We start from the raw sequence: 17,211 nt of genomic DNA, 5'->3' as shown, positions 1-17,211 counted from the left end.
CTGTCGGGTGTGAGGGGCTTGTGCCCTCTGGAAGCCCACTCCAGGTGCAGGACCGGAGGGTCCATACCCACTGGTCTCCAGGGTGTGGGGTTCCCAGAGGGCCCTACCTCCAACCCTGGGATTTGCAGACCCCTCCCCAAAGTCTGAGAACCCAATCCTCCACGCTGTCCCGGGCCTGCCAAGCACCGAGGTGACACCGCTTTTTCTGTCCTCTGCGAGGACACATCGTAAATCCCCTCAGGAGTTCGGGCCAGGGCTTTAATAGGCCCAAGACCTAGGTCCTTGGGGACGGGGCTCTGCCCTAGCAGGCGCCGCTTTTGGGCTGGACGGGGCTGGCGCCTGCCCCAGACCTATCCCCACAGGGAGATGGGCAGCGCACATATATTTTTAGCTGGTGAAAGGAGATAGTGGCTCCGTGCGGGTAGACGGGGCCTGAGGAGGCCCTCGGGGGGGAGGGAGGCCTGGGTCCACCTAGACCTCAGGCTCCTCGTCTGCCATTTGGCTCCCTCCTCCCGTTCAGAAGCCCACCTTTGGGGGCGGTAGAAGCGGGACACGTCAGAAGGGACACAGGGACCTAAAGGCAAGTGGGATGGACGGCTCCCGTCGACGTTGTTCCCACGCACACCCCTTCCCAGGTGTCACCGCAGGGAAAGAACCCTCTGTAGGCCAAGGGCACGGTGGTACCCGGCCCGTCCCCCTTTGCCCAGTGGATCTGGTGCCCCGCCCCACCCCACGTAGGCTGGTGTCCCTCCGACAGGTGGGCTCGCCCGGAACGCGGAATCACACCCAAGCTCCAATTTCCACACTTTATCTCGGTGCAGTAACTGGACAGTCCGGAGGCCTGGAAGGCACCTGCTGCGCACGCGCAGTCCGTCGCCGCGGGCCTGGCCAGGCGGGGCGGGTGGGGGCGCCGCCGCGCGGGCGTAGAGGGGGAGGCCGCCGTCCCGCCGGCCCGGTGAGGTAGGCTCAGACGCAGGCACACTCGCGCGCCGACAGCTCGTGGACCGTGTGGTAGCGGCTGTGCGCGTCCAGGAAGGACACCTCGTCCTCGTAGGCCGTCGGGCGACAGCAGGGCTGCGCGCGCACCCGCTCCCGCCGGACGCGCCTCCTCTGGCGGAGCCGCCGCAGCCCCAGGTCGTACACGCGCGCGGCCGCCTCGCAGGCGCCTGCGCAGTAGCGGAACAGCACTGTCTCGTCCGACGCGTAGCCCAAGCCCAGCTCGCTCACGCGCACTTCGAGTTCTCGCAGCCCGCACGGCCGCGCCCCCGATCGCGCGCGCGCGCGTCTCCGCCGGGCCCCCGCCCGACGGTGCGGACGCGGGGATCTGCCGGCCCAGGGCGTCAGCTGGCGCAGCTCCACCGCATCCGGGGCGCCCTGCAGCAGCGCTCGATCTGCGGGGAGAGACACAGAGCGGGGTGGGTCGGTGGGGAGCTGGGGGAGAGCTCCGACCATCGCCCTTCCCCTCCTTAAACAGCCCCTTTCTGGGCCCCGGGGGCCTTCGCGCACCCTCCCAAGGCCAAGTCTCAGCTCACGGCCACTTCTCAACATGGCACCAAAACGGTACCTGTCTGGGGGCCCTGCGGGATGCCTGAGCAGAAGCCCAGGCAGGGCCCCATGGCTCCCAACGGTCTTCTCTGGACCCAGCCCCTGTGTTGGGCACCGGCCCTTCCGCTGGGCTGTTAATGAGTCCCTAGCTCACTCTGTGGGGGCCCCACCCAACACCCGCACCCACCCCCCTCCGCTCCGTCGCGTGCTGGCACTCAGTGTCTCCGTGAACAGCACCACATCGGGCTGGGTGGGCTGTTCAGACGTGCAGACGACAACAGCAGCAGACACCGAGGCCTGGTGTGGGGACCGCGTGGGGAGGCAGCAAGGGGATAGCCCGGCTTCCCCCGTGTTACAGGTGAGACAACTGGCCATCCAATAGGGCAGAGACTGGCCCTAGGCCACAGCACTCGCAGGTGACAGAGAGAGAGAGAGACACGAGCACGGGCTTCTTCCGGCCTCCCTCGTGTGGCCAAGTTTGGCCCAGGTCCAATTCTCTGCGCTCCCACGGTGCAGGGAGGTGCCCAGAGTCACAGATTCCCAGGGCCCCGGAGCCTAAATTTATTTCCCAGGCGGCTGGGCTGCCCCAGTCCTCTGGAGAGCCTGGCAGGCATGCCAATGGCAGGTGGCACTGATAGTGGAAAGGCAGGCGGGGGCTCCCAGCCTCTGAGCCGGTGGCAGGCATGCTTGTGGTTGGGAGAGGAGACCCTGAATTTATCCCCTGCCTGGCCGCACCCTGGATCGCCTAGGAAATGGCTCAGGGAGACCCTAGGGAGAGGGTGTGTCTGTTTCCGCAGGACATCTCAGGAAGCAGACAGACCCTAATTGAGAGTCTTGCTCTGCCAGTTCCAGCCCTGTAAAACTTCAGGCAGGTGATGGCCCTGCTCTGTGCCTCACTTTCCCTGTCTGCTCAAGGAGCTCGGAGTATTCCGATCTGGCTGAGGCTGTGGCTCTGGAAAGTGGGGGTCAACTGAGCATGTTTCCAGTTCTTGAAGCCCTGGGCGAGGACTGGGGTGGCCGGTGGCGTCTGCTCTGGGGTTTGGTTGGAGCCTACCTCACTTAGGGTGCCTACATTTCCACCCTGTAGTGTGCCTGTCTCTCAGGTATACATCCACACAGTTATTGTGGCGCGGTGGGGGGCGGGAAGGAGGAGGTTGCCAGATACAGTACAGATGCCCGGTTAAATTTGCATCTCAGATAAACAATGTAAACAATGAGAGCTTCTTAGCCTATGTGTCCCTGCCTCCATCCAGCAGGCCTGGCCACCTGCACAGGGTCTGAACACACCCAGATGAGACGAGCAACAGCTCCCCCCCATCCGAGCCCCACCTAAACCCCACCCCGAGCTCCCACCGCCCCCCGCCTGCAATTCCAACACCCGCGCATTGGGCTCAGGGGGACTCGGACCGGGGGGTCAGCAGCCACTCTCTTTCCTTAGTAGGACTGCGCCCAGGAACAGGCTGCCGGGTGAGCAACCCCCGCCTAGGGGCCGAGAGCCTTCCCAGTGGGTGCCCGAGATCCCACCGTCGGTGTCGCAGGCTCAGGCTCTAAGCGCTAGGTTTGGGGACCCCACCCGCGTCTCTTGAACTCAGGGTCTTGGGAAGGGCTTTGCTGCCCGCGGGAATAAGCGGAGGGCGGAAGTGGAGCCCGTGCCTCAGGCCGCCCTTGTCCATTGTAAGGACAAGAAAGGAGGATTGTGTGGGCCGGCAGGGCGGGCACGGACTTGCCCACGAACCGCACGCGGTGCAACCCCGCGGGCGCCATGCACGCGCCGCGACCGCGCCCACACCTCGGCCGCCGGCGTGGCGCCCGCGTGGACACGCGCGCACTCACAGGAGGTCGGGACCCAGGCCCTTCCACCCCAACTCCGTCAGGTGGGCGGGGCAGGGGGCGGGCCCCAGGGAGGAGCGGGGATCACGGGCGCCAAGGCCACGCCCCTCGAAGGCGGTGGTTTTGTATCGCCACCCCAAGGCATTTCCCCTGCCCATTTCTCCCAACCTGTGTCTCTCTGTGTCTGAGCATCTCTGTTTCTGTTTCTCCGCCCATTTCTACGTCTCTCGGGGTTTCCCCCTCCCCTTGGTCCTTGTCCACTGGGCAGTTCCTTGGGGTCTCGGGTCCGGCCTTCCGGTACCTGCATCCCGTGCAGCGCATGGGAGCTCCCCCATATCAGAGGTTGGATGCCCCGGTCTAATCTCCATCCGGACCCCTGGCCCCTCAAGACTAGAACCTAATTCCTTGTGACAGCTGAGCCCAGAGACCCCCACCTCCCAGCAACCCCTCCACCACCACCCCTGCCAGCACCTTGGGGCAATTTGCACCCTCCCCACCCCATCTAAATTAAGCCTCTTTGGCCCCTAAATAGAGTTCCACCACTATGGCCGCCTCCCTATCAGGGCAGCTGACCTAAGTCGGGGACCCCCTTACACTGGGCCAGGCGGGCGATCCGGGCGTCCAGGGTGCGAGGTGGGCGGCGTAGTGGCGTCAGTGCGGGTCCCAGGCGGTGGCTGAGGAGCAGGCCGTCCCGACACATCCAGATGGAGAGCACCGAGCTGCAGAGCACCGAGGCCAAGGCTGCCGCCTTCCAGCGCTGCATCCTCGGCCTGCGGGCACGTGATGGTCAGCCCCACGGCCTCCGTCTGTCTGTCTGTCAGTCAGGCAACAAACGGAAACAGAGAGCTGGGCCGGGCGCCGGGAACACGGTGGGGCCCCTGAAATCCAGCCACTTCTGCTTAATGATCAGTAATAACATAGACACGACTCATCAAGGAACCACTGAACCAGCTTGTGAAAAATGCTCCCCAGGAAAGCGGTGGGCACTGTGCCAGGAGTAGCAGGGCAACCACCCCCCATTCGGGGCTGCCACGGTGTTTTCCTTAGCATTGACGAAAGCTGAGGCTTGAACAACCAAGGTAGGAGTCCGCCAGGCACAAGAGAATGGCATCTCATGCAGGCGGGAAGAGCCAGTACAAAGGTCCTGAGGCTGAACCAAAGTTGGCCAGTGCAGCCAGGAGGCTGGAGCCCAGGGAGCCTGGAGGGGAGACTGGAAGGAGGTGAGGGTGCTCCCAGCAGGGGGCACTGTGGGACTGGGGGGGTGTGGAGAACAGAATGTGCTCTAATGTGTTCCTGACATTGGGGTCCTCCAGAGTACCTCCCTCCCCTCTCCGAGCCTGAGTTTCCCCTCCAGACAGATGAAACTACTGCCCAGGAACAGGTGTCCATGGACCTAAGCTGCACTCGACCCACCCACCCGCGGCCTTTGCACAAGCCCCTCCTCCCACCCAGCACAGTCTCTTCTCCTCCTCCCCACTCCCAACCCCCTCTGAGTCTCAGCTTGGACAGCGACTCCCCCAGGAAGCCCTCTCTGGCTGCTCTCACCCGCGCCCGCCCCCCCACCCCCTGCCCCGGGTCGGAGCAGGTGTGCACCCCCAGTGGCTCCAGCCTTCCCGCCGTGTTTCACGGATGACTCAGTGCTGGGCCGGTCCAGCCCCGGCGCCCTGAGTGCACACAGTAGGTGTTTCCGGAGGCCTGCGCATTCCCGCCCACCCGGGCCAGAGCTTCTCCCCGCCGCTGGGCGGCCCCCAACCCGCGTTTACATTCCCAGGCCTGGCAGCCTGGTGGCGGCCCGCGCGGGGCCTGGCGGCCCGCCCGGTGTAAACATTTACACGGAGCGCTGAAAGCCGCGCTGGAGGCCGGTCAGCGCCTGGGCTGGGCTGTGGGGTGCCGGGCGCCCCCACGCGCGCACCTCGGGCGGCTCAGGCTGCTGGCCCCTGCGCGGAGCCCGCATTTGCGTGCGATTTGCATTTCAGTCTGGCCTGGACCCCGAAAGGGCAGGCTGGGCTCAGGGGGTCTGGAACCGCCTCTCCATGCCTCCTCCCAACCCAGCACCTCCGCCCCCACGGAATCGCTGGCGCGGGACCTACAGCTGCTAGACAGTAGCAGGGCACATGTATTAAGCACCTGCTGTGTACCAGAGCCGGTGCTGAGCCCACCTAGGAGGCATGGTGAGCTCCACTTACAGCTGGGGAAAGGTGGCACACAGCAGGTAGGGCTTAGGCAAGGGCACAGCTAGAAAAGCATCTGGGATTGGAATCTGCCTTCTTGGGTGGGACACACACTTGGGGGCTTTGCGGGGCTGGGCTTGGTCCTGGATGCCCGATGCCTGTGGAGTCCCCTGAGGACTCGGCTGCCCTGCTCGGTGGTGTGTGGATCGGGTGTGGGGGAGGAACAGTGGTGGCCCCTGTGGCTGGAACAGAGTGAGGGGGGTGGAGGGGGGAGGAGGGGAGGCCGGGGAGGGGCCCGCGGCTGGTCTCGCAGGGCCTTGGTGGCCACGGGGGACACATCTCATTGTCAGGCTGGTGCAGCAAGCAGACGGCAGCCTGGAAGTTGTCAGGTGCCCCAACCCACCCCCTGGCCTGAAGGAGCATCTGCTTTATGCTTTGGGGCCATAAAGCCCTCTCTGCACGCCCAGCACCCCGCGTGCTCTCACGCACGTCCTGCCGTGGTGTGCCTCCGTTTCCCTGTTAGGCTGGCACGACAGCCCCGCCCGGTTCCAGGCTCTGGTCCTGTTTCTGCGGAGGCCTTCCTGGGGGGGTTGCTGAGAGGCTGGATGGGCCCGGAGACAGCCTGGCCCCCAGAGCCCCCGGTGTCCTTGGAGCTGCGGACCCCCCGGAGCTCTGCTGGGGGGCAGGAAAGCAGAGGGCCAAGGGTGGAGGGGGCCCGGTGGGTGCGGCTGATAAGCGTCTGTTAACAATGGGCCTTTCAGGAAGGGGGTCACCCAACTGGTTTGTGTCTGGCGCGGCCCTGACACACGGAGGTGCTGCGCGTGTGGCCGAGGACTCAGGGAGGGGGCCCGCTGTGCACCATCCGTGTGTCTAGGTCCTGAGGCTCCTGGTCCCGGGTAGGTGGGCTCACAGCACACATGGGGGCTCACAATCACTCACACTCGGCCTTCTTGTCCTCGGTCACGCACCTGGGTGCTCTCACTCCCGTGCACTCCCAGACGCTCCTGCACGCAGACCCTGGGACACGCTGTTGCTTGCACACTCCGACACCGGCCCACTTACACTCCCTGCGTTTGTGCTCACCAACTCCTTCCAGCAGGGTGGGGCTCACACACGCAGGTGTTTTCACGTGCACACGGGCATTTTCACTCATGTTGGAAACACATGGCCGTGCCCTCACACTCACATGGCCGGTGTCTCACACGTCCATCCGAACGGGAGCACACTCACGCCCAAGGGCATTGTCACACACACTCCCGACATTATTCCACTCCCGGAAGTTTTCACACTCACCCCCTCAAGGAAGGTTACACTGACAGACAGAGACACAGTCACGAACGAGGGCATGCATACTCATATCTTCCAACACGATCACACTCACTTATTGGAACACGATCGCGCATTCAACCATTCTCACACGCCATATCACTACCTCACTCACATCCTAGTGTCCTGCACTCAGAAGCTTGGGCGTTCACACTGAGGCATGTTAACGCTCACACTCACGCGTTATGGCAGCCTTTTTTACCTGCTAGTGTAATTCACGCTCACACATGGTCACACTTGGGCAGTTTCCACCACACTCGTAGGTTATCGTGTTTGAATACAGCCCTGCTCACACACGAGCATGTGCGCACACTTGGGCACTCGGACACAGCTTGAACACAGCCCTGTTCACACACTAGCATGTGCGCACACTTGGGCACTCGGACACAGCACAGACCGGCTGCTCTTGTCCTCCGGAGCTCTCACCCTCCCGGCCCCTCGGGAGGGGCCTCTTGCACACCTGGGAGCCCCTACACAAGCGTTTTCACACTCTCAAGAACAACACACATGGTCTCTGGCACATTGGCCCAGAGAACAGCAGGTCTGGCCATGCAGGCATGTCGCCCCCCGAGCCCTCCCCTGAGCACTCAACCTGTGCACACTCAGGGACACACACCTACAGGCGTGGGGTGTCCCACATTGTTTGCACGCTTGGCCTAGGACCGAACTGGGCCCGCCACCTGCTTGCCTCTGCCATTCTCACTTCATGCCCACAAGCTCATACGCATGGGGACATGGGGACACACTGGTCCAGGGCCTCCCTCGCTGCTCAGACAGGGCCTGGCCCTGGTGTCCTCTCAACTCTCAGAAAATGTCTGGACCCTGGAGAATCCTCACTGCCCAGGGAAGGGAGCCCACCCATTTCTTGGGGTCCCTGACAGTCTGAACTCCAGAAAGTCGGATCCGGGAAGACCTTACTTCCAGCTGGAGGCCACAGAGCGCCCAGGGCTGGGACGCGGCCCAGAGAGGGGTGATGAGTAACCCAGAGTCACACAGCCAGGCGAGCCCTTCCTATCTTCCAAGGAACAGACAGTCAGGGTGAGGGTGTGTGTGTGTGGGTGTTTCTGGAACCTTTCCTTGGTAGTGCCAAGAAACTCTGCTCATTATCCTGGTGCCCAGGCAACGCCCTAAGGCTCCACCTTTCCACGGAGCCTCCCAGGAGACACAGGCCAGGCATTCCTGTTCTCGAGGTCAACAGCCTCCTTCCTGCAGAGCTCCTGGCCTCAGGGAGGCACTGGTTTCTTGCTCATTCCCAGGGAGAAGAAGGATGGGCGAAGGCACTTCTTTCCATCCACTCGTCTCTCTAGTCTGAGGGAGGTCTTGAATCCGGGCCTCTCCCCATCTGGTAAACTCCTACTCATCCTTCAGAGCCCTAGCTCCTATGGAACCTCCTCCAGGAAGCCTTCCTGGCTTCCCATCTTGGATCCCCAGCTGTGGGTCCCTCCCTCTTACCTAGCCCCACTGGCATAGTGTTTGGACCCACATCTGTCTTTTCTGGACTGGGGGACTTTTGAGGGCTAGCCTGGCCTGGGTCCTTTTAAGGCACGGGCAGGCGTCAAGAATTCTGTTCACAAAGGTATGAGCTTGAGCGCCTGGGGGGCTCAGTCGGTCAGGCGTCTGCCTTCAGCTCAGGGCATGATCCCAGGGTCCTGGGACTGAGCCCACATCGGGCTCCGTGCTCAGCAGGAAGCCTGCTTCTCCCTCTGCCTCTGCCTGCCACTCCTCCCGCTTCTGCACTCGCTCTCTCTTTCTCTCTGTGTCAGATAAATAAATAAAATCTTAAAAAAAAAAAAAAAAAGGGGTGTGCTGCGGCTCCTTGGCTTCCGTACTTGAGCCCCTGTGGGGTCTCCTTCCGCATACACCTTCTCCTTCGCCACCACACTCCTGGACACCTCCTGGGCCTTCCTAGAGGGGATCTCCCTGAAGGGTGCTGCCCAGCCCCGTGGGAACTCGAGGGAGGACACGGAGGAGCTGGACCGGCGGCTGGTGGGGCCGCTGTCACCGCCCGCGGGCAGAGTGAGCCAGGCCCCGAAGCGCTGCAGGGTCGGCCGCGTGGGCCCCTGCGGGTGAGCGGGTGTGCGCGTGAGGAAGGGCTTGTGTCTGAGCCCCACGGCACCCGGCTCTAGATGGCTGCCTTAGGATCCCTGCTCTGCCTCTTCCTTGCTGGATGACTCAGGGCAAGCCCCTCCCTCTCTCTGGAGCCTCAGTTTCCCCCTCCGCACAGCGAGCTGCCTGGGACACCTCTGCTCTCATCGGGAGGGCCAGCTCCTGCATTCAGGGCAGACCTGCGGGCCTGGCCGGTGGCAGCAGCGGGCCGGCCCCGGCCTCCGCCCCCGGGGCTGACAGCAAGGGGGCTCCCTGCTCCTCTCCTTCCCCCTAAAAGGCCCCTGCAAGTTCCCGTGGTGGGGAAACTGAGGTCGCAGGAGGGGCAGGACTTGGCCTCCGTCGAGGCAAGACTCAATGGTCCCTGCAAAAGAAGAACCAAATTCCACAGCTCACAAAAATGTGCCCCCTCCCTGGGAGGCCCCAGGGCCCAGCCCCGCCCCATGGTGGAGATGGGGAGGCCAGGGCAGCCTCGAGCCGGCGACACACATCTGGGGGTAAACCAGGAACATCTGGCTAGCGCAGCTGGTTCCGATGCCGCGTCTGCAGGGGCCTCATGGGGGTGGGGGGAAGCAGTTACAAACACCCCCAGCCAACCTTCCCTGCCTAGCTGGAGGTGGGGGCCCAGCCTCTCGCCTTTTCCCCACCCAGAAGCTCTCTGTTGCCCACTTGCTAGAACCATCACTGGCTCCCTGCCTTTTTTTTTTTTTTGGATTGATTGATTTGAGATTGATTTTTTGATTTGATGGATTTGAGAATCAATCTGAGCTCCTGAGCTTCCATGAAGGGGCTCCAGGTGTGTCTTCACCAGAGGGAAGCCGAGAGAGGCACAGACAGAGTGACGTCTGGGGTGGGGGGGTGGGACTGTGCTGATCGCCCTGTGACAATAATAGCAGCAAAAAATAAATAAAACTAAAACTAATAGCTCACACTAGCACCAGCGCACACCGTACTGGTGCTGTTCTAAGCACTTTACACAGAATAATTCACAGCAAAGTATGGACTATTTTATCTCCATTCTGGGGGTGGGAAAACAGGTCCAAAAAGTGACATTATTTGCTCAAAATCAAACAGAATAGAGTGTAAGTGGCCAAGCTGGGACTGGAACAGATAGTCAGGTGAACTCCTACTCATCCCTCAGAGTCCCAGCCCCAATACCCCCTCCACATTCTTAATCATGGTACCGCATGGCCTCTCTAATAGCAACAATAATAACATTAACGCCCCCACCACGCAGGCTATTATGTTTACTTAGTGTCAAGTACTGTGCTAAGTGCTTTCCACAGGTTTAATGGTCCCCACAGTCCCTGGAAAAGATGTCGTTTCCTCGCACACAGCTAGTTGAGCATCTGACTCCTGATTTCGGCTCAGGCTCTGCACTCAGTGGGGACTCTGCGAGAGTCTCTGCCTCTCCTCCTGTCCCTCCTTCCCCACTCGTCCCCATGAACGCGCGCGCTCGCTCTCTCTCTCTCTAAATATAGACAAATAAAATCTTAAAAAAAAAAATAAAGAAAAGAAAAGGCAAGGAAAAGAAAAGAAAAAAAGTGCCAAACTGAGGTTGAACCTGGGTCTCACTCCAAACGTGTTCTCTCAAATGCCTCCACAGTCCCTGGGTCCTGGTGGCCAGGGCCATGGGGAGGGGGTGGCGAGTAGCGGGTGGGCACCATAGGTCCTGCTATCTGGGAGAAAGGGGGGCTGATATCCATGGAAATAAGAGGTTTTCTCGACAACCCGTAGCAGAGCAGAGCCAGCAAGTAAATAAAGTGTCCACATGGCAGCAAGCCCCGTGTGCCAGGCTGAGTTCTGCCCCCAACACACCAGATCAACACTTACTGAGCGCCTACTGTGCGCTGGGCCAGGCAGGGAACCGAGGCTAACCTGCGCCCCACCCCCGCCAAGCCTCCCGTCCAGTCAGGGAGGTGGAGAAGGAAGAAGAAATGAATAAGGTAGCTTAGATGTTGGCAGTAGGGTAACAAAACAGAACACAGGGAAGTCATAGTGACTGGGGGAGACTTTGGGGGTGAGCAGCCAGGGGGGCTTCTTAGAGGAGGCCGCCTTGCAGCTGAGACCAAGTGAAGATTTGGAGAGAGTGTTCTAGGTGGAGGAGTTGCAGGAGCAAATGGATTTTGGGGTCAGTGCGGGGAGACGAGGTAGGGGAGACAGAGGGCCATGGGACCTGCATGGTCAGCTCTCCAATCCACCCCCCCCCCAACCACCACCAGTGCCTGGAATTCTCATCCTGAACCTGCTGCCACGCGGGGCATGTTCTCAGGGAGACTGGGCTGGGGAGTGTGGGGGACGGGCAGGGCCACCAGCTTTTCTGGCCCAGCCCTCATGGGCTGGCCTGTAAAGTTCTCACCTTGACCGTACGTAGCAGGCTGGTCTGCCTAGCCAGGCTGGCCTGGGGCGGGCCTCGCAGGCATCTGGGGCGAGCAGGAGGGGGCTCCCTGGGGGGGGGGGGTGGATAACAGGATCAGCCTAATTAAGCCTGGCATGGGTAAGCAGCTGGTGTGGGGCCGGCGGGTGGCACAAGAGACTTGGGTCCTCTGGGAGTAGCCAGCAGGACACCGCGCAAAGCTGGCCATCGGACAGAGGGGGAACAGAGGCACAGAACCTGGGCCTGACTCAAACCCTACCATTGGTTTCCTGGGAACCTGGGGACCCGAGTCATCTCTTCTACCTCCCCAAGTACAAATTCTGCACTTGGTCCTCAACACATTGAGCTTTTTAGGCACGCTCTCTCGGGTGTCGGTCCCCAAAGCTGGGAAGTGAGACTACCTACTGCAAACGCGAGCCCCTTGTCTGATTTCTTCCAGGACCGACCTGAAGCCTGGTTCCCCTTCGATTTGGAGAAGCTCTTTCCTCTCCTGAACACCTTTGCTGAAGCGCCCCATTCTCCCCTCAGGCTTCCTTTGTAGCTGTTACCTCCCCTGAAAGTAACCTCGCCTGAAAATAACTTCCCACAAATATTTGTTGGTCAGTGAATGGTGTGGCCGTTGGGGTCAGGGCTCCTGGGCTTTGTCCTCCAAGGAAGACAGACTTGGACCCAGGGTGGGGCCCCGTGTGGGGAACAAAGTGTCTACATGAGGGTAGTAGGGTCGGAGGAGATTTCCTGGGAAAGGGGATTGAGAGGATGGGGCCGTGAAGGATGAGTAGGAGTTTCTAAGTAGGAAATGAGAAGTCATTCCGGGTAGCAGGAACTGCACATGCAAAGATCTGGCTGGCTGGCTTGGAAACCTCTCTTCCACTCCCTCACCCACCCCCAGGTGTGTCAGGCACCAGGCCCATCTTATCCTGTACTTTGTCCTAGCACAGAGCTTGGCACACAATAGCTTGATGCTTAGAAAATATATGGGACAAGAAGGAAAGATCCCTCCGGCTCACACAGTCTCAGTTTTCTCAGCTGCAAACTGGGGAGAACCAGCCTCCTGCCGGGCCTGCCCGATGCTTACCTGGTGCTCACTAAGCAGAGGGAAAACCCCATCTGCCCGCCCCTCCTCTATCTCCCCATGTGGGCCTCGCCCCAGAGGTCCAGACTCCTCTGTCCTACCTTGGGGACCAGGAAAGATGTAGCTGCATTGGAATTTACAGTCTCAGCAAAGAACTCTGGGCCCAGTGATACCAGATGCATTAAAGACCCATTCCTCTCTGCTCTGTGTTTCCAGCCCTAACTTCTAGAAATCTGGCCCTGAATGCCCCAGCCCGGTTTTTCCTGGGCCAACCTCTCGGAATGGTCTCTCCCTCCCATATTCATCCAGACACTGGATTCTCCAAAACCAGTTGTGTTTTTACCTGCCTCCAGATCTCTGAATGTGCAGTTCCTGCTACCTGGAATGCCCTTTCTTTTCCCACTTAGAAAACTCCTATTCATCCTTCACAGCCCCAGCCCCAATGCCCCTCCTCCAGAAAGTCTCCCTTGATCATCTTACCGTGAGGTAGACCCTTTGCTCCTCACTCTGGGCTCCACTCTGGGCTCCACCCTGGGTCTGTCTTCCCTGAAGGACAAGGCCCTTGAGCCTGGATACCAACAGTCAGCCACACCATCACCATCCAGCAAACATTCATGGGAACAATCTCTCGATTGTGTCCTTGTGCCAGGCTGCAAACTCGTTCCTTCTCCTGCCCAGATTCTTGAAAGCTGTATCCTCTGCTTGTTTCCCAGAAGACTGAGGTCTGAAATCTGAGGGATAGTCCCGATGGTGGAATTTCAGCCAGGTGCCCTGCCGCTGGGGGGCTGCTGCTCTTTCCTGCACGGCTAGAACTAGCTCTTTGTAGCTCGCCACTAGGAGTAGTCTACAAGGCCCAGGGGTGGCTTTGGAACCCTGAACTTCAGGAGTCCTTGGATGAAGGGAATGAGGAGGGGTGTCCAAAGGGCCCCAAGGCAAGGGGGCTGGTGGCGGAGGGGGGGATGGGTAGGGGGGACTGGCAAAGCTAGAAGTCTTCCCTCCACTGACATCCGCCTAGACCAGTCACGCCCCACTGGGGTTTCCTCAGCCTGGGGCACTTGAAGACAGACAAAGAGTGACATGGAACACACAGAGAAGGATTGAGCAGAGAGAGGGCAGGGCAGGAAGGCAGGAGTGAAGAAAGTCAGGAGTCTGGCCTCCAGCAAACGCCTCCCTCCCAGGACCATGGCCATGCTCCCCAGATCTGGGTTGGGGTCCCAGACTTGCAGATAACCACAAGCCCAGAGCCCAGCCAGTGACACCATGATATATACAGTTACTTCTTGGGGGAAGGAGTAGTGGTGCCACCAAGTCCTGGGAGTGGCCGTTTCTCTCTCCAGTCCCACCCCAAATCTGCCCCCGTCTGTATCCACCGCTGCCTAATGACTCCTAACCCACACGCTGCACCTTCTGGGAGAATTCCGAGACTATCCTGAGCAAGAGATGCCTTTTTTAAAAAGCAGGAGGCACAGCCCCCTCTCCTTCAAATACACTCTTCGCCCTTAAGGGACTACCCTCCCCCCAAAAAGGGTTTCGCGCCCTCTTGTGGCTGAACAGGCGGCTCCCAGAGCCGAGAGAGCCGGGCCCTTACCGGAGGACACCGTGTCCCCGGAGGCGGCGGCGGCTGGAACGCGCCACTGACAGATGTTTACTTCTGCGCGCAGCTGGGCCGCGACGGCAGCTCCCCCGGCTGGGGTCTGCGGATCCGAATGTCCCCCACAGCCCCTTGTACACCACAAGGCAGCGCGTGTGTCTGGGTCTCGCCCTCCTGGAGGCTGGGGAGGGGATTCAGGCTGCCCCCGCTTCCACCCTGTTCAGACGCACACTTGGGGGGGTCCAAGGAGGCAGAGGCGCGCCCGCCCCGTCGGACAAGGACCCTGGCCAGATCCTGGCTTGGAGAGGCGCCGAAGATCGCCCTGCCCACCTCTGCCCCCCCCTGCCATGCGCGGACCTGTCGCCCCCTAGACCACACCTTCATACACATGCCGGTTCTTGGCTAGGGGAGGGAAGCTACCGGTCTATCCGGAGCCCCTGGTAGCCCCCAGATCCCCGTCCACTGAGCTGGTCCTCCCCCAGCGCCGATCCCCTACGGGTCCCCAGCCTGCCCTTGCTTACCTGCTCGGGGTGCCCGACTACCCGTCAGTGGTGGCCGCGCCTGCCGCCCGCGCCGACCCCAGCCCCTGCCCCTGCCGCCGCGACCGCCATCCGGGCCGCCTGGGCCCGCGGCGCTCGGGGGGGCCCGGGCCGGAGGGGGCGGCCGCGGGGGGGACGCGGCGCGGGCCGGCCCATGGCCCCCCCCGGGCTCGATCAGCCGCGGGCTGCGGCCAACCCGGCCGGGCTGGGGCTGGGGCTGGGGGCGCCCTGGACGGCCCGCGGCTCGGAGGGCGCAGAGCGCGGGGGCGCACGGACGGCGCGGGCGGCCTGAGCGCGCGGCGCTGGGCTCCGGGGCTGCTGCGCGAGGGGCCCGGGCTTTCGGAGCGGCTCCACGGCGCGCTCTCCCGCCGCCTCCGCCGCTCCCGCCGCGGACGGCTTGGCCGTCTCCGGGCGGGGGGCGGGGCTGGGGGCGGGGCCAGGGGCGGTGGCTCGGGTTTCCCGGGACGGGAGCCGCCCCCGCCCAAGGCGGGGGCCGGAGGAGCGCAGGTGGCTGGGGTGCAGGGGCCACAGCGCCCCCTCTAGAAGGTAATCTCCCCGGGCCCCCGGAGACCACGGCGGTGCCCCTTTAGGAAAGCCAGCTCCCCATGACGCCGCCTCCCCAAGGGCCCCCTTCTGGGATAAGACGCACAGCGCCCCCGACGCCAGTATCCGCGGCCTTGAGCGCCCTACGCTCTGGTGAGGATCTGATTTTACTGCCAGACTCCTGGGTCCTGCCTGGTCCCCTTTCGGAAAGCAGAGTCCCAAGAAGTACCCTCACCAAGGAAGCCCCTCAAGGGAGCCCCGAGCAGCGCCCCGCTAACTAGCTGTTTCCCACTCCTATTCCAGAGACCCGGTCAGCGCATCTTCCAAAAGTCTGGGGCCCCGAGAAGCCCCTCCCCAGATTCTCCTCGGGGGAATTAAGAGCTCCAGCACTACCCCAGACGGCGGTTACAACGGCTACAGTCTCCTCTTACCCCGCTGAAGATTGTGGGGTCTTCCTAGTCCTGCCCCAGGTCCTCTTTTTAGAAAGCTAAAGAAGCCCCCGGTGACAAAGCCATTCTAGAGAACTGAGACTCGAAGTTTTTTCCTAAGACCGTAAGTGATACCCTGAGACTGATGATACCCGCTGCCCACAGAGCCCATCACCAAGGGCCAGTTCTCCCCAGTCTGGCCTCAGAGCCCTGCGGGGGATCCCATCCCCGGCTCTCCACCGCGCTCTGTGGGTACCAAGACCCCGCGTTGCCCCTCCCGCCAGCGCGCCTAAACCCACCGGGCCCCCTCCCCGACGGCTCCGCGTTCCTAAAGCGCCCCCTGGCGGCCCCAGCCAACTGCGGGGTGGGTGGAGTGGGCGGGGCTGGAACCGCCGTGGCCCCGCCCCACCGCGGCCTAGTTACCGAAAAACACCCTCCCTACAACCCCGCCCTCGGCCTCCGCGACCGGCTTTTTCCCGCGCGCCGCCTGCGTTCCTGGGGCCCCGTGCTCTGGTTTCTCTCTACTGCCGCCTGATTTCCTGGGGCCTCCTCGCTCCCGCACAGGCCGCCTGCCTTCCTCTGGTCCCAGACGCCCTGGGATACGTCTGGCTATTAGACCTTCCTAGGACCAGCGTCCCGTCTCCACGCCCTCAACGCGCGTACACACACACACACACACACACACCCCCCCAAGGGGCCTGTACAACTTGCACTACAACGCAGTGTAGGCGGTGACAGGAGACACTCAGGCAGTCTCACTTCCTGTACTCCGGCTCATGCGGCTGGGGGGACGTCGGGGTCTGCGCACAGCCCCCAGGAAGGAGTCCGCCAGGACGTGAGCTTGTGGGTAGGCTGGGGGCATAAGGATGAGCAGGTGTCAGAGAAGTGGCGGCGTCAGAGCTGCCTGGTCCTGGTCCAGGATGGGAAGGACAGGTGTCTGCTCTATGCAGCCTTGGGCCCATCCTTCTTGAATGTGCCTCAGTTTCCCCATCTGTAAACGGGTATTATGCGTAGATTCTAATAGGGTTGTGGTAGAGACTGAGTAAGTAAATAGGAGTGACCATCCCTGGCTTGTGGTGAGCGAGGCCCACGCCACCAGTGTCTGCCGTCATTGGTGTCACCACATGGTCCCAGTGACATCCTGGCCGGAAGAGAAGGGTACGGTCCCTGCGGCCTTTCACACACAGATGCCCAAATCTTTGGCCCAGGCAGGCTCCAGCCAGCGCCATCCTTATTCTCACACACACTGGGGCACACGGATGTCCAGCAGCATCTCTAACACACACAGAGCGGTCACAACGACCCACGTCCTTGCCAAGGACAGGCATGGATGCACACACACACACACACACACACAGAGCACATTCACACAGGAGCCCACCGGCCCTCCAAGCAGCCCCTTGGTTGCTCATGTCCGCTCACGCACTCTCGGTGGCTTGCCCTGCACTCCCATGCCTCCTGGTGCCAATCTGCGCCGTTAATACACACACCGTGCGGCCCGCTCCACACCCACTGCTGGGACACACGGCCACGCGGAGACAGCTCCCGCCCCTGCCGTGTGCACACACACAACCCCCACGCAAACGTTCCACACAGTCACTCGTGGCGCACACGCCCCCAAGGGTGCAGTACACACCCCACAGCCACCCAAGCGCAGGGGCCTCGGAGACACGATCACGCGTGCAC

At 61.9% G+C, this 17,211-nt stretch overlaps 1 protein-coding gene across 2 annotated transcripts; it reads right to left on the bottom strand.

Annotated features, from left to right (window-relative positions):
• Positions 1–792: 792 nt before the first annotated feature.
• On the bottom strand, positions 793–14,949 carry NRTN (neurturin). Of its 2 annotated transcripts, none has more exons than XM_059159627.1 (3): positions 14,537–14,949; positions 3,970–4,145; positions 793–1,391 (listed from the first exon to the last, which is right to left on the bottom strand). In XM_059159627.1, the coding sequence occupies exons 2-3, from the start codon at positions 4,136–4,138 to the stop codon at positions 967–969; spliced, it is 594 nt and encodes a 197-aa protein (XP_059015610.1). In that variant the 5' UTR covers positions 4,139–4,145; positions 14,537–14,949; the 3' UTR covers positions 793–966. The 2 variants fall into 2 exon arrangements, with proteins under 2 accessions (XP_059015610.1, XP_059015609.1); XM_059159626.1 differs by having other exon boundaries at positions 3,970–4,189; positions 14,537–14,674.
• Between the last annotated feature and the right edge of the window lie 2,262 nt (positions 14,950–17,211).

This window comes from Mustela lutreola, chromosome 2, assembly GCF_030435805.1.
Source record: "Mustela lutreola isolate mMusLut2 chromosome 2, mMusLut2.pri, whole genome shotgun sequence".
Lineage (NCBI taxonomy): Eukaryota > Metazoa > Chordata > Mammalia > Carnivora > Mustelidae > Mustela > Mustela lutreola.
This window is presented reverse-complemented; position numbering and strand designations above follow the sequence as displayed.

Excerpts from the sequence above, each read along its gene's own strand:
- NRTN (XM_059159627.1), bottom strand. The coding sequence starts at position 4,138 with ATGCAGCGCTGGAAGGCGGCAGCCTTGGCCTCGGTGCTCTGCAGCTCG. Across the intron at positions 1,392-3,969 it reads GATCGCCCGCCTGGCCCAGT|ATCGAGCGCTGCTGCAGGGC; the intron begins GTAAGGGGGTCC and ends CTCTCCCCGCAG.